The following is a 27,388-nucleotide window of genomic DNA, read 5'->3' on the forward strand; positions in this document are numbered from 1 at the left end:
GAATCTCAGTTCTTTGCTCTAGTAGCAATATGACCTAAATTTAGAGTGACCATCCTGGTTTGCCTGGGACTATCCCAGTTTATACATGCAGTTCTACTATAATTATCAATAGCACCTTCTTTGACTTTCCCAAGTCCCTAATTTGGAAAATAACTTAACTATCACCCTATCTAAACACCAATCTCCTTACCTAAAAAAAGACATTATGAGAAAACCTACATAAGGTATAATATCTGACACAAAGTAAGCATTCAATAAATCACAGCTTCTATTATTATTAATTATAGTCATTGATCAAAGAGCAATATAATAATAACCCAGACTCCTAAAACATTTTTCATAAATTCTACCTCGCTCCTCTTTTTTTTCAGAGACAGAGTCTTCCTCTGTCGCCCAGGCTAGAGTGTAGTGGCATGATCATAGCTCACTATAACCTTGAACTCCTGGGCTCAAGCAATCCTCTTGCCTCAGCGTCCCAGGTAGCTGGTACTACTACAAGTGCACACCACCACACTGGCTAATTTTTAAAAATTTTTTTTGTAGAGATGGGCTTGCTATGTTGTCTATGTTGCTACGTTGGCCAGGCTGGTCTTGAACTCCTGGCCTCAAGCAATTCCCTGCCTCGACCTCCAAAAGTGCTGGGATTATAGGTGTGAGCCACACTATGCCTAGTCCTGCCCTTTTTTTTTTTTTTTTAATTTCAGAATATTAAGGGAGTACAAATGTTTTAGGTTACATGAATTATTTTTGTAATGTTTTGAGTGCTGCTATAGGTGTGCCTGTCACCCAAATAGTGTTGGATAGCACCCATTAGGTTGGTTTCTTTCCACTGAGTTTTACTTCCCTCTGTGCACTTGCATGCTCATCAGTTAGTTCCTATTTAATAGTGAGTACATGTGGTGTTTGTTTTTCCATTCTTACAATACTTCACTTAGGAGAATGGTCTGCAGTTCCATCCAGATTGTTGCTAAGGTATTATTAATTCAACTTTTTTATGGCTGACTAGTACTCCATGGTGTACATATAACATTAAAACATACAACATTAAAAAGGAGGCAGGGTTTTTTTTAGTGTTAATCCCCCTTCCCTTCTCCTAAAACATAACACACATACAAACATAAATCATAAGGATATTTTGGGAGGAGTGTTTAAGGGTACTTCTGAGGAAATGTGAAAAACCTGGGGTCATTAGAAGCCTCAGAATAAGAATAATTAAAAATTAGAAATGATATAACTATAATATACCCAAAGTTTGAAATAGAAAAGGTAATCTCAAGATAATTTCAAGATAATCTCCTTAGGAGGTTACACAGTTATTTAAAATTTTCTAATACAAATTTCAAAAACCAATGGTCCACCCTTAAGTCTTTCAGAACTAGAATCTGAAAAAAACATAAAGAGGTTGTTAAAATGAAAATATGAAGAAATATTTTAACTTACTTGAACTGCACAACCCAGTAAAAGTAAAAGCAGCTTTTTAACTTCTTCTGTGCCTTGTTCTGAAACAAAAACAATTACTAAGTACAACTTCTTATTCTATTGCAATTCTTTCTCTTATATTAGAAGAATCACTTTTGGAGGTAATGTTCACAATAATTTGATTTGGTCTATAAGCAAATACAATGGAGAATTTTAAAAAGCTCTGTGTGTACGACATGGTAACAGAAGAAGAAGTGGGCAAGGACTGCAATTTTGAAGGGCTGCAGGATAGATAAATAGGCTTCAAGGCTCTGTGCAATAAGAATGCTAACTATGAATCCATTCCTTTTCCATAAATGCTTATACTACACCAGCCTACCAAATCAAGAACCTACCAAATTATGCTGATATAGGGGCATGCCACAAAGGCAGCCAAAATGGCTCCTAATAGGTCTGGCTCCTCTTAGGCCTATTAGTGTTTTCTTACTAAAACACAGATCTTATGATTCCTTTACCTATAAAATTTAAATGGTTTTCCACTGTGTAAGTTCATGAGAATCAGAATCTTAAATGTGTTACTGTGAGGTTGTTAAAATAAATGTACATAACAAGCTAGATAGAAGTTAACGATCTGTAACAGAACTGAAGAGAATATTCCCTAACAGCATTCAATTAAGATTTTCTTAAAATATTCAGCTGGTAAAAAAAAAAAAAATTACTTCTTTGGGCCAGATTTTCACCATCAAACAAGCCTGTCTATGATAAAGTCCAAATCTTTTCAGACATTTCCTCCTAGAAACAGCCTACTTTCTAGCTATACTGAGCCATGTTCATCACCTTTCTTCCCAAATATACATATGTACACACTCCCCTGACTTCACTGCTGCTATTCCCTATGCCTGTCTTTTCTTCTCATATCTCCTCATTCCCTAGAGAACTACTTACTAATCACAATCCTAGGCACAGCTCTTAACATCTCTGTGTAGTCTTTCCCGAGCCAATCACCAATGGTCCCCAAACTTCATTAATATGCTAATTTTAAGAATAATTGCTCAATATTTTATATGGCTTAACATTTTGTACATCACTGTTTCACACTAATTATTACTAATGAATAATTTCCTAGTAATCTGTGTATCTCTTACCAAACCACAAGATTCTCCAGAACATGGACTATCTCTTTATATTCCTGGTCCCTAACTTGGTAGGTACTTACTAACTACATGTAGAATTGAAAATAATTCCATCCTCCATGCAAAATTTTCTTCATTTTTTTTATCTGTATAATCAAACATCCCAGGGTATCTCTAAAGACTATCCAAACTCCTAATTCACCCATTTTAATTATTAGTTTCCTTTATAAAAATAGTTGTTTGATTTTAGTTTTGATTTTGGTTTTATTTTTGTTTGTTTTGACTGAGAAGGTGTGAGGGTTGGAGAAGATATATTTAATTTGGTTAACATATGGCCTGTAAGGATAAGTCCATTGTTGAAACTATTACGTAGCTGCTAATTTCCGCAACTGTTTAAAAATTAAAACTCTGAAATATCACACTTAAAATGCAATAAAGGGCAGAAAATTTTGAAGAAAATAATTTAAATGATCAGAAGTAGTTTAGCATAAATTAAACATATCAGTAAAAGCTAAGATTCAAACAACTCTGGCAATGGTAGATAGTAGATACATAAATAGAAACCTGAAAATTATTTCAAAATTGTATTTTTTCTAAGGTTATATTTCTTCAAACTTAAAACTACCATCATCTTCTTTACTTGTTTATAATGAGACACTAAAAATCATCTCAGAAAAGTATCAGTTTGATACAGTAGGAAAAACACTGGACTTAATATAAAATTTATGTCTGTTTTCACCCACAACTTATAAATATTCTAAGCTTGTTTTCTCTCCATAAAATGGAACATCGCTTCCAACTTCTACAGAGATGTGAAAAACCTAGTGAGTTAATATAAACAAGCAAGTTCTTGGTAAGCACTATAGTACTGAACAAAGATAAGACCTTTTATCACATTGTTAATTTTAATACTTACCAGAGAAGGGATTTTTGCCAATGATTAAGACATTTGGCAGTGACATCATGATCAATTGCTGCAAAGTCTCCTATAAAAAGATATCCAATAATTGTTATATGGGTAATGCTGACTAGGTAATTACTCATCAAACTATAACTTATGATTTGTACACTTTTCTGCTGGTATGCTACAACTAAAGAAAATGAAAGATATATAAGGGCTTCAATTGTTTCTAACTTTAAATTAATGACTTAAATAACTAAAATAATGATACCAGATAGATTTAAGTTAATGTATCAAAAGTCTACAAAATAAAAGTATACAACTCAATTGGTTTAATGTTTATCATTTGGAAATCTGAGGTTTTAGGTGAGAGAAAGTTAAGCAACATTCCTCAATAAAAGATTGAGCATGGGCATCTTTTTGTTCTTTTTTGTTATTTCTCTGAGGGTACTAAAAATGTCAACTGATATTAAAATTAAGAAAGCTTCCTCAACATGGATAAAGCAAAAAACAAAAATTTTAAAAAGAAAGCTAATAACTTTATTCAAAATCCTATCTTATAATCATTTCCTGAAAGTGGGTTCTTTCTCAGTATCATTATTTCTCTCCTATATGTACAACAGATGTTTAACTTCCTTTGACTTCTGTTAAACTTTAGTGACAAGAATATATGTATATGCTGATAGTACAAGATCATTCAGAAAGAATTGAATGCTTTCAAGTTATTCATTTTAGGTAATACATCAAGTGTACAACTTTTGTTTATACCACCTTTTCCTTGAAGAAATGAAGGAACACATCATGTCTGCCATTACAACCCACTGACACTGATGATATATGCAAAGGGTCTGGGACGAATTAGACTACAGCACGGATGGGTGCCATGTGATACTGCTGAATCTTTCCAAGATTATAGAAATAACTATGACAGTTTTCTGACAAATTGGCTTTGACTACATGTTCAGATATAACTCATTACTGAGGAATAAGTTTTTGAAAGTATTCAAGTCTTTTTGAATCCTTTATTTAACTTAATACTATAATGAGGAAGCAAATAACCATGAAAAGTAACTATAAAAAGTTAACTTGTACTGCTTTTGAAAGATGTGTAATTCTGGATCCACTAAAGCATTTGCCCATGGTCAGTGGGTGGCATGACACCAAATGCTAATTAGAAATAATCTTTTATCTATAATTCCTTATAGATATATATTACAGAGTTTCAAAAAACTTTTCCTCAGCATTGTATTTATTAGCCTTTAAAAAAAAAACTCTTACCAAAAACATGAATGCATTTACAGTCCATACTCAATATGTGTATCATGTTAGATAAATAGTATTAAGGATATTAAGAATATGTGTCAAAATTGCTAAAATCATTTGCTCTAAGGAATGATAATTGAGTTTGGGTATTTACTAAATTTTCCAGTTAAAAGAAAGTTATTTCAAGAGAGAATTGCTATAGCTATATACGTAACAGCTAAATGGATTTAAAGGAATAAATTTCTAATTCATTCTAATTTTTAGTTTCTTTGCCTTGAAGCAAAATTATGAGGACTATCATTGTAGATATTTAAAAGAAATCATAAATAAGAGAGATGTATTAAAAAATAACCCCTGTTTTATCTGTATCTACTTCGTGGCAATAACCTAAGTCAGAACAAAAAAACCTTTGAAATTCACCTTCATAAAAAGCAGTTTTAAATGCTAACAGATACTCTCAATTATTAGAAATAAGCTTTATCTCAATTTAAAAACTTCACAGATAAAAGATAAAACTCATCTGCACCATTTATTTTTGAGTAACATGAGTCAAAATTGATGGACCAACTAGAAACATCAACTTATATTTCTAAGATAATTAATTTTATTGATTTACCATGTAATACTATGTTGGTACACTGTTGTAAGCAAAACTGTCCAAGCGGATAGTAATCTTCAATGTGATCCATTACCTTTTTCCTGCACTTTCTTCCTCAGCTGGTTCTGCACGTTCTACCTAATCTGTTTCCCCATGCTCTCTCATTAACTCAGTTTTCCCATAAAGATAAAAGCAATCTCATACACCCTTTCACCATATGGTAACATCAACAACTTCATGTGTTAATACAGTTTGACCTTTACACTATGATGTTTGATTATATTTGGATGATGCAAATTGCTAAACTCAAACTTACCTCCATGTCATCTAAAAACTTACTCTAGTATAATAGACTCTAAATGCCCAGTATAGTGTACTCTGGTAGAGTGGAGTCAGAACACCCCAGACTTAAATTTCAGCTCCATAACTTACTATATGTGCGCCTTTTTGGGGGGAGGGTAAGAAGTAAAAAAAAAGTATAAAATTTTAAAAACGATGATGGCTACTAAACATTAGAGTTAATGGGAAAAATTTACTTTATTATCAAGTATTAATTTTAAGTTGTAAATGAAAGTACTAATATTAGGTAATAATGCAGCTAAAAATTATACAAATCTTTAAAAAGCAAATTATTCTAAAATCTCTATTTTGTTTCCCTATGGGTTCTTCTGAGGATTCTACCTATATTTTTGTGAAAATTCCTTTTATATCCCTATTCCAATCTTACAAGTAATATTTAAAAATATACAAGACATGAAAAAGAGCAGAGGCTCAAATACTGACGTCTATTGTTAATGCTTTATTATATCATCCACAGATGCCTGAGATTTCACCTAGCTCTACAGATACTCATCATTAAGGTATTAAGGAAATGGAAAAAGAATATATAAATGAGCCCAAGATAAATATGACTTTACTAAGTAGGAGAAACAGATTAATTGATAGGTCAAGTGTGATTTGATCATATATGTACATGAACTAGTAAAGCCACTTCAGTTTCTTACTCAAGTCATAAAAAACCTATTTTAAAAATGCAGGGGAAAGAAAGAATTTTAGCAATACAAATGAAATACGAAAAAATTTGGAGAAAATTGGGTCATTCATTCTACAAATATTTATTGAGGATCTGTTATTTGTCAGACATTGTTCTAGTTTAGACACTGGAAATACAGCAGTGAACAAACAAAAATCCTTGCTGTCATTGAATTTATATTTTAGGAGGAGGAGAAAGACAATAAAATGTTTTTGCTGGTAATTGCTAAGGATAAAAATAAAGCACAAAATGAGAGATGGAGATGAGGAGAAGATTTGATATTTTTTAAAGATATGTCAAATATTCAAATATAGACAATTTAAGTGTTTTTAAGGCCATTAAAGCAAAGGTTCACAGAACAGGTGGAAATTCTCTTCTGGTATGAAGACAGTCCAGAAAGATTTGGAGAAGTATAATCATTAGAAAAAGAAAAAAGAAAGAACTAGCAGAAATTATGTTAACAGGAAAATAATAAGCAGAGGTGCCCTAAAAAGCATTACAAGGAATTTCATTGCCACTATGTACCTTTTCTATTAAAAAATGGTAATTAACCATATTGTTTACTTTAGATGACCATCTAAAACTCTTTTTTATTGATACATAGTCACGCACTGCAGTAATGACATTACACTCAATGACGAACTGCATATACAACAGTTGTCACAAAAGATTATAATATTTTTACTGTACCTTTTCTATGTTTAAATATGTTTAGATATACAAATACCATTGTGTTACACTGCCTACAGTATTCAGTACAGTAACATGCTGTACAGGTTTGTAGCCTAGGAGCAATAGGCTATGCCATATAGCCTAGGTGTGTGGTAGGCTACATCATCTAGGTTTGTGTAAGTATACTCTTACGATGTTCAAATGACGAAATCACCTACTGATGCATTTCTCAGAATGTATCCTCATCATTAGGCTATGTATGACCGTATGTTACAAGTTTTTGTGAATTAAAGTTCATGGTGCTAATGCATCATAAGAAGGACTATTTCAACTATAAACCAGATTAAATATTATTTAGTTACTATACAAAGATAATTTAAACTAGGCTCTCCTTCCTATAAATTATCAATAATTCTTCACAGTAAGAAGCTTAACATTTCTGGCAAAGGTCAGACTTCATTTCCATTTCCTGAATCACCACATTGAGCAAATGTGTCGTTACTAAAACTGCACATTTCTTTAGTACTAAATATGGGTTCAAAGAATTCTAAAATACATTGGAAAAAATTAAAAGCATTCTCAGGTCATAGTACTATTCCATAAAACAGTAAAGATACTGATTAATTTCACCCTTTACTACATTAAATATGAAAAGCATAATTTTGACAGTGGCCTTCGAGAAAACAGAAATAGTGAAAAATATTAAACCAGTGCAAAGAAAAAATATATAAACAATTGCTGATAAATGATCGAATTCTTCAGAAAGATTTAACAATTCTAAATTTATTTACATCCATAGCTTCAAAGTGTATAAAGGAAAACCTGATAAATCCATCATCATAATGGGATATTTCAACTCATCTTTCTCAATAACTGACAGCTCAAGAGACAAATTAATAAAGCCGCAAAAGATTTGAACAATACAATTAACATCAAGACTGCTCTAACTCTGCACCCAAATAATTGGAGAATACATATCTTTTTCAAGTGCACATGGAACTTTAATGAAAACTAACAACATATTAGGCCAAGCTAAGTAATTATTAACAAATATCAAAGAATCAGTATTATATAAACCACACTCTTTTACCAAAAATGAAAACCAAAAAATATTACTTGAAAATTATGTTTGGAAATTTAATAGCACACTTCTGAATAACTCAGAAATAAATCATAGTGGAAATTAGAAAGTGCATAGAAATAAACATACTTAAAAATATATCATACCAAAATTTGTACAGTATAGCTACAGCAATTCTTAGAGGTACACTGATAGCCTTAAGAATGTTCATGTTTAAAAACTGAAATATGCATACCACTTGGGTTTTTTTAAAAAGGCAATAAAAGTATACTTTTCAAAGGCATAATTCAAGTAGGCTAACAACAAACTATTACACTATGCAAATTCTCAAGAAACTAGCAATTGTTTTTAAAAATAGGTTAAATACAGTAATCATTTGTAATATCAGATAATTATGATGTGCTTGCTTGTATCTTTAATATTCATAAGAGATATTTTATTTACTACTCTGTCTCCAGCAAATAGACCGGGACCTGGCATATACTATTTCATATTTGTTAGACGATTGATACTAAGTTACACAAAAATGTAAGTAGGTATTAAAATATCAGATTAAAAAAAGATCACTTACCTGGTAATAAAATTTTATCTGTTTCACCAAAATGGATAGATTATGAATTCTCAGTGAAGCATCATTGTTTACTTTTTTATTTACTCTCTGACTCTCCGTTTTAGGATTACTGCAAAAAATTTTAAAAAATTTAAAGTAAAATTACATTGAAACACAACTATAAACCAATGGATGACTAAAACTAATCATATAATACATTTTTTATTTAAATAAATTGTGTATTTATCATTAATAGAGATGATCTAAAGGGACGAATGATTACTTTGACATTAATTTGGTGCTTCTAATTAATATAAATGCATCTGATATTCCTAAAGGAGTAGCAAAATAAATTTGAAATCTAAATCAAATCAATGTTGCCCTTCATTCTCATTTTACCACTCCACATTCCTAGGATGAATAACCTGTTATTTCCTTTGAATATATACTTCCATCACCCAAAATAAATCCATTTAAAATATGGGCTAGTAACCAATAAATGTTATTTTTCCTCAGTTGGTAATGGGGATTATACGTGAGCAGGCAATGTTCCAGAGAAATTAAAGAAAACAGTGGATGACACAGGTTAATACTTTTATCGTGGGTAAACTCTGTAGATTCAATGAAAGCAATGGCTGAATGATTCTGCAGTAGCAAAAAGGAAAGAAAAATAGTCAAGCCATGGTTAAGAATGGGAAATTCAAGTAAAAGTGGTTGCACCAGAACAGAAGGTTAAGTTGAGGCCAGAACACAAGCAGTTATAAGCTAGTTCCTCATTAGGGCAAAGAGGCCAGGCTGGAGAAAGACACTGCCAAGTGCAATGGCAGATAATAAATCAGGATACCCTGTGCAACAGCTGAGTCCGAAATATCAGAAAAAGCAGAAACCTAAACAGTTGCTGGGACAGAGTATTATCCTGTGATTACAGAATTGAGATACAGGCACCATCTCCGTCCACATAAGGATGCAGAGAAGTCAAGAAATTGACATCTATCCAACAGAAAATACTAACTGAATAGACCTCTCATTCCTTATATGCCCCCTTTTTATGCAGTCCATTGCCTTAAGATCCTTCCCTAGACTGTGTAGACTCTATGGTGCTTTACTTCAGCAATTCTCAAACTTTTAGGTCTTGAGATCTCTACATAATCTTAACTGATGACTCCACACAATTTTAGGTTTTGTGGTCTATATTGTTAAATATCAGAAATTAAGACAGAAAATTTCAAAGTTATTTATTAACTCACTTAAAAAAATAATAAACTCATTACATGCTATCAAGTCCCAAACAAAAAAATTTAGTAAGAAGAGTGGGTGGTACTATTTTACTATTTTTATTTTACTTTTTTTTTTTTTTTTTTTGAGACAGAGTGTCACTTTGTTGCCCAGGCTAGAGTGAGTGCCATGGCGTCAGCCTAGCTCACAGCAACCTCAAACTTCTGGGCTTAAGCAATCCTACTGCCTCAGCCTTCCGAGTAGCTGGGACTACAGGCATGCGCCACCATGCCCGGCTAATTTTTTCTATATATATTTTAGTTGGCCAGATAATTTCTTTCTATTTTTAGTAGAGACGGGGGTCTCACTCTTGCTCAGGCTGGTCTCGAATTCCTGACCTCGAGCGATCCACCCGCCTCGGCCTCCCAGAGTGCTAGGATTACAGGCGTGAGCCACCGCGCCCGGCCCTGTTTTACTATTTTTATAACAAATCTCTTTAATGTCTGGTTTAATTTTTAAAAAACAGACTAATTCTCATCTTTGCTTCTGCATTTAATCTAATGTTTTTATTATTTTGGTTCAAGTTTATGAAGAAATTTCAGCCTCACACATGTAGTCAGCAGTGGTAATATACTATGGACCTTCAAAAAGGATCCTCAGACCACATTCTGAGAACCACTCTTTACTTCAACTATTCCCTTTCCAGCACTCCCAATTTCTTGATCCTTTTGTCCTCTGACCACACCCACACTGCCAATATCTGACCTTGGATGAGTTCAACCACCTACACTGAGATTGCTCAATGTACTAGGTAAGAAAATAATACAACCAAACTAGCTAAAATAGGAAGGAATAGGTAGCTATTACAAGAAGGAAAAAGGTGGGTAAAATTGCCCTCTTGCCATAAAGAACTAGAAAACTAGATAAAACATAAAAAAAGTTGTTTTCAGACTTTAGACGGCAGGTAATGCAAGGCTATAATCCCTAGCTAGGCTCTCTCTAGTGAGACATTATCCAGAATGAGGTATAGGGGAGAGGGGAGCCCAAGTCTCAATGAACTTTAGCAAACAAAGAAGTTCAGTTCAAGGACAATGAACTGAGTGACACTGCCAGAAAGAATAGCAGAGAGAAAGGAGCTACACTAACAAAGAACTCCAAAATCTGCCTGTAAGATTTTGGCTAAATACTGAGTTGTGCATATAGACCCTAAAACTTCACAAGGCTAAGCAGAGAACAAATACAGGAAAGCTGTAAGTTAAACAATTCTTAAAGCTCACGAGGTGCGGAGAGAAATTTGACTTCTGACTAGCCAGAGTGAAGAAGAGACCTCAATGAACATCCAGAGCATTCAGTAGAGGCCTCAGGAGAGTCATGTGTTAGAAACAGAACTAAATTAGCAGTTGAGTAAAGAGCTATTCAAGAACCTCCCTAACAACACTTAAACACAAGCCTTGAAAGGATCAAGCTGATTGCAAATAACTTGACAATCTACCAAAACAAAATTCCTCACTCTTTAAAGGACAAGATCCAAACACTTCCAAAATGTAATAATTACAATAAAAAAACTAACAGACATACAAAAGAGCAGAAAAATGTGATCCATAACCAAGAAGGAAAATGGAAACAGTCAATAGAAACAGACCCAGAAATGAAAGAGATCATGGAAATAGCAGACAAGGACTTTAAAAGAGCTATTATAAACATACTAAAGGATTTAAAGAAAAACATGAACATTAAGTGGAGAGAAATGGAAACTATTAAAAAAAAGAAACCCAAAAGAAACTTCCAAAGCTACAAAATACAATGTCTGAAATGAACAACTCACTGCATGAGCTTAACAGCAGATTAGAAACTGTGTAACAAAAGATTAGTGAACTTTAACACACAATAATAAAAAATCCAAAGAAGCAGGGGGGCAGGGAGAGAAAAAGAGAGAAAAGCTTAAATGAATGAACAGAGACTAAATGATCGATGGGGCAATATTAAACTTACAGAAATGTTGCATAAACAGTAATCTTTTTCTGAAACACTTGAGAATTGCTGACCTGAACCCAATAATCCCTGAATATTTTAGTGTTCACTTTCTACAAACACAGATTACTACCCAAATCAGGAAATTAATGATGATACATGACTGTTATTATATAGTTCAATCTTAAGAACCCATTCAAGTTTCCCTACTTGTCCCAATAATGAATGGATATCCTTTATAGGAAATAGATCCAGTTCAGAATCACACTTGGCATTCAGTAGACTGAATTGCACTTTTTAGTCTCTTTCAGCCTGGAACAGTTTCCCAGTCTTTCCTTGAAGCACACATGAACTAGAAGACACTTTAGAAGGCTATAGGACATTTATTTCATAGAATGCCTTTCAATTAGGTTTGTTTGATTAGACTGTGTCTCACTCATAATTAGGTTCAGGTTATGCATCTTTGACAGGAAATACACAGAAGAGATGCTGTGTTCTTTTCAATGCATCCTAAGAGATGGTATGTGGTTGCAATCTGTACCATTACTGATAATATTTGCTTTTATCACTCGAATTAAGTGGTATCTGCCGTGTTTGCCATGATAGTTGCTACTTCCCTTTTGTAATTATTATTTTGTGAAGATGCACTTTGAAACTATGTTAATAATTTGTTCTTCATCAAGTATTCTATTTATTTATTTATCTATTTATATTAGTATGGACTCATGGTTCCCAATTATATTCAATGGGTTATAATCTATTTCTATAATTATTTTGATATTCGATGTGTCCTAGACATGGCTACTGGGAGCTCCCTCAAGCTGGTTTCGTGTCCTTTTGATCTGACCTGTAATTCTTTAAGTATTTTCTTGCTTTCTGACACAAAATGTTCTGGGCCCATCTTTTACTTTCCTTACTCCAACCTTGAATAAGCCATTTTTTCCGTTTTAGTAGAGAATGGTATTTTGAAGCCAAGATCAAGACCACAGGTGTGCTGTTATTGAGGTGTTGCTGTTCCCAGGCCCTTTTAGTGGATATCTAGGGAAATATTTATATATCCTATTGAAACCATAAATTCATATTAATACTTCCAATTCCAATCTAACCACACTATTCATTTTCGTTTTCTTCCCTTCCGAATCTATAACTCTTTTCTCTGACATTGAGAAACCTTGCTCCCATTACCTCTAATATGTTTAATTATTTGATCAATCACCTATGTGTAACCAATTTAATATCACTGTTACACCCTAACCAATCTCTCGCTCCGTGTGGAAGCCCTCCTCTTTCATCTCTGACACCCCACACCAGGCCATCCCTGTCCAGGATATCCTCCTCACCCCACTCATGCTCTGACTTTGCACACCAGGCAGCCCCTCATTCATGACATTCCCTTAACCTAGCTCAGGTTCTGATACTCTCTATCTGACCACCCCACATCCCCACATGAATATCCTGGGCTCTGATCCCCCACACTGGGGCTATCAACCTGGATACCCTTCTAAACCAATTTGGATTTCCACAACCCACACCAGGCTGCCTCTCCTTATGGATGCCCTCCATCCAATCAGGCTTCAATACCCTACGAATGGATAGTCTGCACACCAGCAGAGGCTAATTCCCCAGACTAGTCATGGTACACTCCCCTTTTGCATGTCACCCTCTGTTCACCCTGCTTGGGCTCCAACACCCTATGCTGTATAGATCCATGTGGACATCCTCCAATATCCCACTCTGGCCCATGCCCTACCTCCCCTCAGCACAAAAGCCTACTTTGTTCTGCACTACTCTATGGGTTTAAAAGGACAAACTATTCAGGAAAGAAAGGGGAAAGAAAAGAAAAAACAGGGGAAGGAAAAGGAAAGAGAAAAGAGCATTTCTTAGCTTAAAAACAGACCAAAAAAAATAGTAAAATACCACACAGAAATGTACAATGAAGTAACAATCACCTACATTATCACTCATAATTAACCACTGTTAACATTTTACCATGTTTCCTTCTAGTACTTTTCCCTTTGAACTTAAAAATTAATTATTTCAGTAATATTTGAATATACTTTCCTCTTAAAATAATTAGAACATTACAGATAAAACCAAAATTTCCCTTGACCACCACCTTCTTCCTACATAATGCCCTCTTATAATATGCATAAATATTATAAAGTTTTACATGCTTTTTCATTCATCACATTTCCTGAGATCCATCCATATTAATTCATATAGCTCCAATTCATTGCTTTTAGTTGCTATCAAGTGTGCTGCTTGTTTTCTACTCACCTACTTACTAATAGATATTTAGACTATTCTTAAATTTCACTATTACTGCAATGGGCATCTTTGTGTTTCCTTGCATAAATATCATATGTTTAAGGTTTTTTTTTCTGAAGAAAAGAATTGCTAGAACATAAGGTACATAATTTTTATTTTTAATAAACACTGCCAAACAGATCTTCACAATGGCTGCACAAATTTATACTCCCATCAACAGCCCATTTTCTCACATCCCTTTAACACTTATATTGTTACTAGTATCAGATAATTGTATTTCTCTGTTGTAACTGAGAACTCCCTGATAACAACAGTAATCATGAGACTCTCTCCGGTTTACTGACCATTTTAATTTCCTCTTCTATCAACTGTCTATATTCATTTGCCTTGAACTTTATCCATTTTTCTACTGAGATGTTAGGTTTTTCTTATTGATTAGTTATATGATTTTAGGCTACAAATTCTTGTTGGTATTTTTTTCCAGTTTGTTTCCTATTATTTATTTGTTTCCTTTTAAAGTTTTGCTTTCTGTGTTTTATCTGTTTGTTTGTTTGTTTTTGAGACAGGGCCTCATTATGTTGCCCAGGCTAAAGTGCAGTGGCATCATCATAGCTCACTGCAGTCTCCAACTCCAAGGCTCAAGTGATCCTCCTGCCTCAGCCTCCCAAGTAGGTGGGACTATGGGTACATGTCACCATGCCTGGCTAATTTTTCTATTTTTTGTGGAGACAGGGTCTCACTCTTGCTCAGTCTGGTCTTGAACTCCTATCCTCAAGTGATCCTTCTGCCCCTGCCTCCCAAAGTGCTAGGATTACAGGCGTGAGCCACCACACCTAGCCCACTGTCTGTTTTAAGAAAGCTTTTCCTAGATGATAATGTACTCACCTACATATTACAATATTGTAATAATTTAAAAGAGTGAGTTGTAAACAGAAATTCAGGTCTTTAGTCCATCTGGAATTTAGTTTTATAAATGAAACATGTATTTTTTCCACATGAACAACCTATACAAACAATTCATTGTAATCTCACATTTCTCCAATTGATAAGACTTCCATCATTCAAAGTACCTATTTATGCACAGGCCTGGCTTGTTTCTGTGCTCTCCTGTATGTTTCACTGGCCTATGTGTATATTTCTATGTCAACAGCACCACCTTAACTGCTATAGTCCTGTATATCTTAAAGTCTGGTAGAGCAAGACTCCCTGACTCACCTGGAATAGGTACTACCCACTAAGATTTGTGTCTCAAGTTGAGTAAGAGTCCTTATTTTATTTTTATTTATTTTTTGTTCCTCCAACCCCCGCAACCCTGTAACAGTCCTAAACTATAATTTGAGATCCACAGAACAGGGGAGAATATTAGTAAAGCAGGTTAAATCTGACCTGTCACTGATTTATACTTAGTGCAAGATAATAATAAAATCAGAACACCCCCAGGCAAATGAGAGTTTAAATGGAAAAGCAAGTCTCTCAAGTAAAAGCATCAACCAGAACTAGTTACTTATAAAAATAAGGAGAATCTACTGCAGAAGTCAGATCATGTGTCATGGCAGACAAAGACAAACAGCAAGCACAGTCAAGAAGTCAAGGTTACAAACTCAGAGAACTGAAGGGAAAACCTTGTTTCATGTAATCAATGCTGGTACATTTTTAGTAAGTTAAAGAAATAATCACGGAGTACTTACTATACTGGCCATAGTATTTAATATACAAAAACCCAGTTTAGTCAAGCCATCATTGTGGAGAAAAGTGTACTTGTAATTGGGAGAACATTGTAGAAACAACCCTAGCAACAAAAATGTTAGGCATACCTACAGTTACATCAAGCATTTACAATCACAGACATTCAATAAATATCCTTCCTCTCTGGCCTCCTTCTATCTTCTTATTTCTATTTTCTTTACGCTATACTTGAGGCCCCTTACATACCTCTCACCCATGACTGCCTCCTATTCATACAATGACCACATTTAGACCTAGAAAATACTGTAGAGATACTGGGTTTCACCACAAATCAGAAAATCGAAGTCCAAACTAGAAATTTGCCTAGGATCCTAAAGCTCTTTTCCTTTACTCTCTCTTTTAGTGTTTTGTCTTATAGGATCACTCAGGAAAACAAATAAAAGGGTAATAAAAAAAAAAACGTTTCAGCAATGTTATCTATAAAACCCATGTGGTACAATATATCACTGTTTTATTGAATTGTCTGAACATATTCCCAATTGTTTTCACAGTGAGTAATCAAACTAAAGATGATTCATTTCCTTGTTTCCCCCAGTTCATTACAGTGACATATTATTATAAACCTGAGTACTTAAATCTGACAATAAGTATTTTTAAAAGATTCAATATTACTACTGAAACTGTACATAAACTATATATATTTATAGGGCAAGATAATCACTACAGGACAACATATCATTTGGATTTTACTTTGGAATGTATAATACTCTAATAAAGATGTGGTGATTTCATGTCCCCTTTAACAAAGTTTATAATGTAAATACTATCTTTGTCCCTGACACAGAGTTCTGCCAAGTTTTTCTGTTTTCTTTAAAGAAATTTTTTTCAAATAAAGTTTTAAAGTTTTTTTTTTAATCTTATATCCAACATTCCCGATGATATCTCAAAATTTATTCATTTGTCAGGAAGTTCTATAGTCTCCTTTGTATAAAGCTCCTCTAAGTAGCAGCAAGTTTTCAGAATTTAGAATTTTGGTTTGCTCAAAATCTTTTCAGAATTTTTCATAAAAAATTATTAGTATGTTTTATATTTTTAGCCTTTAAGAAAGACTGCTTTTAACAATAAGACAATTCTGCATATACACAGAGGGAACTGTTTAGTTTTTATATACAAACAACATCAGATGAAATTATTTTAGAAATCTGAGGAAAAAGGAAAAGCACAATTTAAATAATCTAGAGAAAGTACTTCAAAAAATTGAGAGAAAAGTACTTCAACACCTAAAATTAGTCTCACATTCAACAGAAATCTTAGAAAGGGGAATGAAAATTTTCTACATCCTTTATAAATCTGTGCTGCTTAGTGCCTACAAATCTTTGAAATGAGTCCATGGGATTTGAGGAGATTTCTATGCTCTAGTAGACTCATTAGGAAAGCCAATAGAATAGAGGAGTACTTTCATTGAACAGGCTAAATACCTAGGCACTCCAAGCCTCCAGTTTCAGTTTCTAATCTATCGCATATCTATTTGAGCTATTTTAGTATGCAAACAGAACTGAAAGGTTCCAGTTTCTTTATTAATATAATCATTAGATATTATATCATAGTCTATTACCATCAACTTTCTGTACCTGCAGGCCAGGATAACCAATAAGCACTCTAGGCATGGATCTAGAGAGCAGTAAACTTTCAATTACTAGGATCAGGTTTCCAATTTGATGCATGCCTAATTTGAGTAAGGGTCACACTGACATATGTTAGGATCATAGAAAACAGGCCCTTTCACCCCAAGAATGTAATCTCTTTATGTGAAAGGGACTGCCCTCAGGTGAAACTGCCAGAAAAGTCCTATGCTCTACCCTTATAAAAAATAGTTGACTATTTAAGGGTAATGTACAGAAAAGTATGCAAATCAAGACAATTAGTAAATTCAGGAAAAATAATACCTGGCTTTGCGGTAAACTCTATATAGTTGTAATAATGTAAATATTGATTACTGATTTAACTAAACTTGTGGTAACTATATTAGAAAGATATGGTAAGAAGAAATACAAATAGGGGCATAAAAAAGATAAAATCTCATCTACCACTATCAGGAAGTCAGTAGAGAATGTCTAAAAGGGATAAATCAAGAAATACCAGAGTAGGCATATTATCACTATATATGAGGCTAAATAACAGAAGACATTGCTTTAAAAAAAAAAAGTTTGAAGAGTTTTTACTCTGGAGAACTGAACTGAGATGTGAAGAGAGAGGGAGAGAGAGAAAGAGACAGAGAGAGAGAGAGAGACAGAGAGAGAGACAGAGAGAGAGAGAGAGAGAGGGCGCGAGTGTGCGCAGAGGATTGCTGTTTTTCACTGTGAATCTTTTGGTATTAACTAATCCTTCTAACCCTGTAAAACATTTTTTAAAGAGATTTTAAAAGACATCCACAAAAATCTGTTGCTTTATGAAGCCTGTTTTATTTACTTATAGGGGAAAATATTAATTACGTCAGGTTGTTACTTAGCTGAAACACATTTAATGACAACATATATGTAGGATTCAAGGCTAGGGATTCAGAATCATAAGACATTTGTGAGACTAAGAATAAACCATAAGAAAATAAAAGAATATTAAAAATTTCTTCTGTAAAAAGAATGCATCCAATATAAACACAGAAAACACTCCCATTCCTGTGTGTATTTTAGGGTTTTTTTTTAAATATAATAAAAATCACAATACAGTCGTGTAGACAAACTGGGCATAGTATGACTCCACAATTCTCTAAAATGTAATATTAAATCTTCTAAATATTCTGCCTTTCACTTTTGTTTAATACTTAAAATGCTAAACAAACATTCATTCGGAACAGACATTCACAATAAATGAGTTTTCATTAGACTCTTTGGAAGCATACCATTTTTTTAAAAGACTATATCTTTGGAAAGACCTTTTTCTAAAATAAAAGATGGGCTATTGAATGATATACATGTGAAATGTAAGTACCTTTCCAATAATACACAGCTATTTCCAAGACAACACAATCTCAAATTAACCATCTCCTTTTATAAGATGAAAAATGCTTTAGTGGCAAATAACCTAGCAATATAGCTCAAATCTGTCCAACCAGAAGTTAAACGCAACATGGCAGTAAAAGAGGGCCTCAAGCAATTTCACATTTATAAATGACCTACTTATGACGAGCTGCATTAATTTCAGTTACAATAATAAACAGGCAATAGTATTATCTACCACTATATATAAAAACTTTTAAATTAGGGGAAAAAAATGAAGTTACAGTTAGCAATTTTGCAACATTAATACTCTAAGATTTGGTGCTTCTACAACCAAGGATTATGTCTTTACTTATTCATTGACTAATATCTACAAGAAACAGAAATCTGATAGTTTTAATGGCTTTATGCTTTTCTACCCAGACTGCAAACCTGTTGTGTGTCTTCCTGGACCATCTGTTGGTGCTTAACTGATGGTGGTTAAGCACTATCAGTGCTTTTGCTACATGTGCTCCTATTTTTGATCATGCCATTGTAATTTAAAATTATACTTGTATAGAGGTTTTTAAAATTTTTGAGAAATTTTATATGGTAGCATATAACTACATAACATTTGCATGAACATTTGCAATAACTAAGTGATTTATGTACCTAGCTTTAAATTTGCATAAACCAGAATATTTGCCTTATGAAAAATAATTAATGTCTTTTAGCCTTGAGTATAATCAGGGAAATGAGTGTGTCTTTTAAAAAAATAGAAAAAGTATCCCAAAAAACAAGGCCACCAAAAGGAAAAAAATAACTTTGATTTTACTAAATATATTAATCTATTCTTTTATAACATAAGCTTCAGCTTTCATTTTAAAGACTTCCATAGAATTTAGTTATTTTATCTTTCAGCCATATGCTAGTGTTTTTTTCCTCTTGACAATATGCATTAAAAGGGAAGCCAATTACAAGTGCAAATAATGTGGTGTTCTTTTTGTAATTCATCTTGAAATGTCTACAGTGTTAAGCAAAGTCTCCACTTGCTTGATATTAAATAAACTTCTCAAAAAAAATAAAAAGTATCCCTTCAACTTAATTTCTCCCCTTCTCACAAACTCAACCACTGTGCATGACAGCCAAATACAACCTAATATTAATATAATATTACATATAGTGATATTATACACATATTATACATATATTACATTAATATTATAATATAATATATTAATATTATAATATGCATTATATAGCTACAGAATATTTTCACATATATTAACTAATTTGATCTTGACAATGACTGAATAGTCATTCTTAAAGAGATATGTGATGTATAATTAACACATAGGGAGAGATGACAGACACAGCCCCCTTGTTTTTATTCTCATAATTCTAGCCACATTAAGTTGCCTCTTCAAAAGCTAAAAGATCTGTGATAATTTCTAGTTAGTCCAAGATTAAACCAGCAGGGCATCATGATACTCTTGATATCAACAGAAGTAATGCTTTAATTTAAAAACTGCAAATGGACACAAAAATCAAAATCCAGTATTATACTTCAGTTTTATATAAACCAAATAAAAGGCTGAAGACCTACCCTTTATTTCTTAAAATGAGCCGACATGAGCCCTTCAAATATTAAACTAGCAGTTTTCTGCTGTTTTGGTTTAAGAACCACTTTTTACTCTTAAAAATGATTGTGGACCCCCCCCAAGAGCTTTTGTTTATGTGGATTATATCTATATTTACTATATTAAGATGTAGAGTTTTTAAAAATATTTATTAATTCACCTAAAAATAACTCATAGATTAACATAAAGAGCATTTTCATGATAAATAACTACCTTTTCCAAAACAGAAAAAAATGTTAGTGGGGAGTGACATTCTTTTATATCTTTATAAATCTCTTTAGTGTTTGGCTTAATAGAATACAGTTGGATTCTTAAACCGGCTTCTGCATTCAGTATGTTGTGATACATTGTTTTGCTTAAAGTATAAGAAGAAAATCTGACTTCACACAAATATGCAATTAGAAAAAGGAAGAGTTTTTTTTTTTTTAAAGATCAGACATAATTTATTCCAGAAACTCTTTTTTGTTAAATACAACAGAAATTTCATCAAAGAAAACATATATTTTGAGAAAATATACTGTTTTAAGAAAATATTTATATTACCACAGTTTTTATTAAACTTATACCTATATAAATGTGATGAAAGATGAAGCTCAGGTTTTTAAAAAAGCTAAGTTTCAGAAACAAACTACAACCTATTCATACAAAATAAACCACATAAGCACCTGATTTTCACAGCCCGGGGAAACTTTACATTGGATGACCAAATAGATCTGCCAGTGTACATTATTTTCATCTGTAGTTTAAGGTTATATAAATTATTCAAGTGCAGTAAAATGCACTAACCTAGGAGTATAAATGTTGAATATAAAAGAGTGGGTTTTCCAGTTCTCCAGAGAAGACTTGGGTAATCGCATAACTCCTGCAGGTTGAGAAGAAGGCAGGCTGTGACCCCAAGACCTCTCCCTACTGGAAAAGGGTAGCAAACCAGGACTCTTGAAAGCAGCAGGGAAAGGAAGCACACGTCTCTGAAGAGAGACCCAGTGTCGTTTCTGGAATTCAAGCCTGAGGTCTCCAAGCCCTCCCTTTTTTTAATTATTTCAAAATAGTAAGGAGGTACAAATGTTTTTCTTACATGGCTTGAGTCAAGGCTATAAATGTGCCCATCACCAGAATAGTGTTCACTGTACCTCTTTGGTGGGTTTTTGCTCCTCCCCAGCTCCCCTCTCCTCTCTGCCTGATTTTCAATGACTTTTACTTCTCTCTGTGAACATGTGTGCCTATCAGTTAGTTCCAATTTACTAGAGAGTACATGTGGTGTTTGTTTTTCCATTCTTGAGATACTTCGCTTAGAATAAGGGTCTCCAATCCTTCCAGATTGCTGCAAAAGGCATTAATTCGTCCTTTCTTAAGGCTGAGTAGTACTCCGTGGTATACACATACCGCATTTTATTAATCCACTCATGAACTGATGGGCACGTGGGTTGATTCCAGATCTTTGCCATTGTGAACTGTGCTGCAATAAACATTCGAGTACAGATATCTTTTTGATAAAATGGCTTCTTTTCCTTTGGGTAGATACCCAGTAGTAGGATTGCTGGATCAAATGGTATGTCTACTTTCAGTTCTTTGAGAAATCTCAAGACTGTTTTTCATAGGGGTTGTACTAATTTGCAGTCCCACCAACAGTGTATAAGCATTCCTTTCTCTCTACATCTGTGCCGGCATCTATTGTTTTTGGACTTTTTAATAAAAGCCATTCTAACAGGAGTAAGGTGATATCTCATTGTGGTTTTAGTTTGCATTTCCCTGATGATTAGTGATGTTGAACATTTTTTCATACATTTCTTGGCCCTTTGTCTATTTTCTTTTGAAAAACTGTTCATGTCTTTTGCCCACTTTTTAATGGGGTTGTTTTTTTCTTGCTGATTTGAGTTTTTTAAGAGCCTTTTCATATAATTATCAATATTTTTCTTTGATACTATCAAAATTCAGTAAAATGTATTTCTTAAAGGTTCACTACAATGTGGAATTATCAATAAACTTTCCTTCCTTTGTTTCACATTAAAATCCATTGGTTTATCTGGCATGTTGAATAGATATTTTAATTACATATGCATAATTTAACATCACGCAGTGGTCATTTTGAAAATACTGGTTCTCTGAGTTATAGAAATCTTCCAAATGTTGGCATATTTTATTATTCAATATCAAATAAACCCCACATTAATATCGCCTCCAATTTCATCAGAAAAGTCTTTAAATATTGAGAAACTGCCAAGTTCATGTTCTCTATAATTCAAATTTTATCACTGACAATAAATACAGTTGTTTTCCTTGAAGTGATAGACTAGCTTCATTTATTTTTGAGAAAATATCTGCCCAATACTCAAGCCTGAACAAACACAGTTTATCTGTCATTCTTTCAAGTAAAATTGGTGTTCCATAAAATAGGAACTTCTTCAGCTTGCAACTCAAAAAATCATGAGTACTTTTCCTTGAGATAATCATCACACTTCATTATGCAACAAATGTTTTATGCATACTTCCCATTTTGTCCCAAAGAATTTTAAAAAGACATGTACTCAAGGGTCAAGACTCAATAAAGCAACTTTTACTGTTTCATCAAGGACATTTTTAAGTGAAACTGGAATTATTTATTTTTACTACAAGTGCATAGTGTGAACAATACAATGACTCCTAGTACAATTTGGCACAACTCCTTGATTCATGTGAAAGTGCCGGCAGTTTTACCCACCTTTGCTTTGGCACTGGCACTGTTTTTGCAACACAGGCAAAAAAGGCAAATGACATCTTAGTATTATTATGAAAACAATTCTGACTTGACAACCTTGAAAGAGTCTCTAGGGTGGCAGGGTTCTGTTGATCACACTTTGACAAATACTGTATTAGATAAACCAATTCTTGTTTTGGTATGAAGATCTGGGGACTTAATATTATGCTAATCAGCACCTTCATAAAGAAATAGAACATTTATTTATATGGTGGCCAGCTCCATGACAAGTGACTCAAATAAAAGAAGACTGTCTATAGAATCAATGGACAGCACTCATCTGTGATAGAACATTTACCCATTGTCCTTAAATTTTAAGATAGGTTCACAGAAGTTGGTTTTAATGTGTGTGTTTTTATTGTTGTTGTTGTTGTTGTTGTTGTTTTTTGGAGACAGAGTCTCGCCCTGTTGCCCGGGCTAGAGGCCATGGCGCCAGCCTAGCTCACAGCAACCTCAAACTCCTGGGCTCAAGCAATCCTCCTGCCTCAACCTCTCGAGTAGCTGGGACTACAGGCATGTGCCACCATGCCTGGCTAATTTTTTTCTATATATTTGTAGTTGTCCAGCTAATTTCTTTCTATTTTTAGTAGAGAAGGGGGTCTCGCTCTTGCTCAGGCTGGTCTCGAACTCCTGACCTCGAGTGATCCTCCCACCTCAGCCTCCCAGAGTGCTAGGATTACAGGCGTGAGCCACTGCGCCCAGCCGGTTTTAATGTGCTTTAATCAGTATTCTAGGGCAGTATTTGCTCTAGATCTAGTCAATCCTAGACACTCAAGAAATTCCAAAGTGAGCTAATATATAGTTATGTATTTCCCTTGATCAGTGACAGATTTCACTACTATGGCTTTCACTCCCATACTATTAATATTAATTCAACAGAGTAAGGATTCTTAACCTGAACTCCCCACCTAGGGTAATTTAAATAGTTCACTTGATTAATTACAGGTGTCAGGTATCACTTTCATTCTGGAGAAGAAGGCCCCCTAAAATGAGGGAAAACTTTAAAAAATATTTTCCAAAGTACAGTCTCTTCTAACTAATGAACTAAAATATATAGTCATAGAAACTTACCTCAAGTGAAAAGTTTTTAAATTTAATAAGAAAATCTTTTTTCATCATCAATTTCTCCAATATTAAAAAAAAAAATTCTCATGTAGGGACAACTCTAAGAATATGAATTCCTATTAAGTAAGAGTAGAAAAAGATTGCCACAATATTGTTTTAATTTGTCTTTTTCAGTGTACCAGAAAAGTACTCCAAAAGTATCGGCACTATCTCCATTATAAGCCCACCAACTAAAGGCAAAATAATAGATACCTATTACAAAAGCACTGCTAAAGACAGACAAAAAGGAAAGAAATGCATGTTCTACAAACGGCCCAAGAAAAAGAAACTGTTTGGGGACTTCCAATTTAACAAAATGGGTCACTAATTTTTAAAAGATGAAGGAACAAATGACCTAAGATTTCAGAATACTGTATTCAACTATCCCCCAACTTGGATCCTCTACTAAGGCTAGTCTCCTCACCATCTCCCAAATCATATATACACTGCTTTTTCCTCAAGCTCCTTCCCTACGCTAAAATACCCTCCTCTCCTCATCAATAGATCCAATCACCCTTCCAGGTTTGAATCAACTCTAACTTCCTCCACATACAGTCAGGTTTGCCTGACTAATCATTCACCTTTCCAGAGGTCGAACCTAACTTCTAAACATCAGGGCTCCCTAATCCACTCCCACTAATATTAACACACATATATACGCACGCATGCGCACGCACGCGTGTGCACACACACACACACACACACACGCTCTCTCTCAAAAGAAACATATGAAATACATACAAATTAAAGAAAGAAAACAAAAAAAACAAGCTTATATCAGAGATTTGTTTTCGAATACATGCTTGGCATCATTCACTATAGATTTGCCTTGGTCAATATGTACATTCAATACTGTACTTAATACAAATACTTAAGTTTTTAAAAACTGAGATACTACAAGATTCTGAAACATTACATGTATATGCTATTTACAAAGGTGAAAATACAATCTAATTCATTTACAAAGATTTTAAAAAAGAGTCCAAAAAAAATTAAGTTAACCTTCAAATATGGGAACACTCAATACCCCATTTTCCCTGAACTTCAAGTTAACTAGGATTTTACTGTAGTTCGCCCTTTTCCAATCAGTCTTAGTAAAAAATGATTGTGGTATTGTCTCCATTGGTCTTTCCCCATAACTTCTGTAAGCCAGCTCTTAATCAAGAACTAAGACCCAACATCTAAAACTAAAACATCTTTCATGGTGGTTTACCACCCAGGGAAAGGAGATATTTATGTTGTCAATGACAATGTGAAGTTCAATTTTTTTTTTTCTAGCCTTCACTAAGAAAGTAAGTCACATTAAGAATACACCATTTAGGCCAGGCACAGTAGCTCATGCTTGTAATCCTAGCACTTTGGGAGGCAAAGGAGGGATGATTGCTTGAGGCCAGGATTTCGAGACCAGCATGAGCAAGAGCAAGACCCTGTCTCTACAAAAAGTAGAAAAATCAGCTAGGTGTGGTGGCACGCACCAATATAGTCCCAGCTAAACGAGAGGCTGAGGCAGCAGGATAAGCTCTCTTGAGCCCAAGAATTTGAGGCTGCAGTGAGCTATGATGGTGCTGTTTCATCCTAGCCTGAGGACAGAGTGAAATTGTGTCTTGAAAAAAAAAAAGGATACACCATTTTAAATTTTTTCCTGAAGAACTACTGAGATATTTCACAAAATTTGATTTTAATATAAGGATTATGTTAATATAAAAAATTACCAATTTTCTTCCTTTCCCATTACATTATTTCGTAATTTTAAGACTATCAAAATTAGCTATTTATTGCTATTTATTTATAGCTTTATAAAGAGTAAGGAATGCCTGAGCAAGAGCGAGACTCCATCTCTACTAAAAAAATAGGAAGAAATTAGCTAGATAACTAAAAACATATAGAAAAAAAATTAGCCGGGCATGGTGGTGCACGCCTGTATTCCCAGCTATTTGGGAGGCTGAGGCAAGAGGATTGTGTAAGCCCAGGAGTCTGAGGTTGCTGTGAGCTAGGCTGACACCACAGCACTCTAGCCCGGGCAACAGAGTGAGACTCTGTCTCCAAAAAAAAAAAAAAAAAAGAGTAAGGAATGAAGTTCCTTCTCAACTTTAGTTATATTCACTCTATTCTTTTACTCACCTATTAGAGTATGGTGTAACCTTGATCCTAATCACCATTCAGAACTGCAGCATCCAAAATCTCAAATTCTGAAAGTTCCCTCTGACCTCAGCCTCCTTTCTATCCTCTCTCACTCCTTTACTTCTTTCTAAACCTCATCTTCCTTCATTCTTATTACAACCTCTAGTCTATCAGCTTCCTTCTGATATTAGTTTTCTTCTTCCTTTAATGCTCACACACTATTCATTTCAACTATTCTCCTAAGAATCTCTAGTATGTTTTTTCTCCCATCCCATGTATCTACTTACTCAGAATCTCCAATTCTAAATAAATTCTACAGATATTTTTGTCAGTTTCTGAGCAGCTAAGCATTACTGGTTACTCAACCATGTGGGGTGGCTTCACTACAAATGTGTGGTTTCCAAATCTCAAATAAGTCATCAGGCCTGTATAACAATGCTTGTATTCATCTTTAACTGACTCCTTTTGTGATTTCCTTCCAGCAGCCTTGCAAAATTTTTCTACTTTCCTCAAATGTCCTGATTCCTCCCTCCACTATTATTCACATCTTCATGCCTCTTTCCATACTGTTTTCTTTGCTTAAAATATCCTTCCTTTCACTCCTTCACTGTTTATGATTCTTGTTCACTCCAATTACTCTTAGTAAACTTTCATGCCCAGCTCAAATGTTACCTCCTCCAAGAAGCCTTTCCTCCACGTAAATCATCACTAACCTCTTTCTGCCAAAACAGTATCAAGAACATAATTCCACATCATATCACAGATACCACATTGCAATTTGCTTAAATGCTCCTCTCCATTACTAGTGGACAAAGAATCATATCTCTAGCACCTAGCGGACAAACTGTTATACAGTAAACACTCAGAAACTATTCACTGTATGAATTGGTCTTTGATGAAGCATCCCTTCATCCCTCTCTCTGAATACTGTATTTATATCCTGTAAAGAGAGGCCTCTGCTCTGAGTACCATTCTGGCCCTCCTCGGGCCATATGCTTCCACAGGAAGGGAAGTCTATGTAAAC

At 34.0% G+C, this 27,388-nt stretch overlaps 1 protein-coding gene across 9 annotated transcripts in view; it reads right to left on the bottom strand.

Annotated features, from left to right (window-relative positions):
• The window catches only part of CCDC88A (coiled-coil domain containing 88A), a 120,600-nt gene that overhangs the window by 82,485 nt on the left and 10,727 nt on the right, over positions 1–27,388 (bottom strand). For all 9 annotated transcript variants that reach the window (XM_045549639.1, XM_045549641.1, XM_045549640.1 and 6 more), the window contains exons 3-5: positions 8,672–8,780; positions 3,469–3,538; positions 1,441–1,499 (exon numbers count right to left, since the gene is read on the bottom strand). In XM_045549639.1, the coding sequence (XP_045405595.1) occupies positions 1,441–1,499; positions 3,469–3,538; positions 8,672–8,780 (238 nt within the window). The remainder of the gene's footprint in view (positions 1–1,440; positions 1,500–3,468; positions 3,539–8,671; positions 8,781–27,388) is intronic.

The sequence above is a fragment of the Lemur catta genome, chromosome 4, assembly GCF_020740605.2.
Source record: "Lemur catta isolate mLemCat1 chromosome 4, mLemCat1.pri, whole genome shotgun sequence".
Taxonomy (NCBI): Eukaryota; Metazoa; Chordata; class Mammalia; order Primates; family Lemuridae; genus Lemur; species Lemur catta.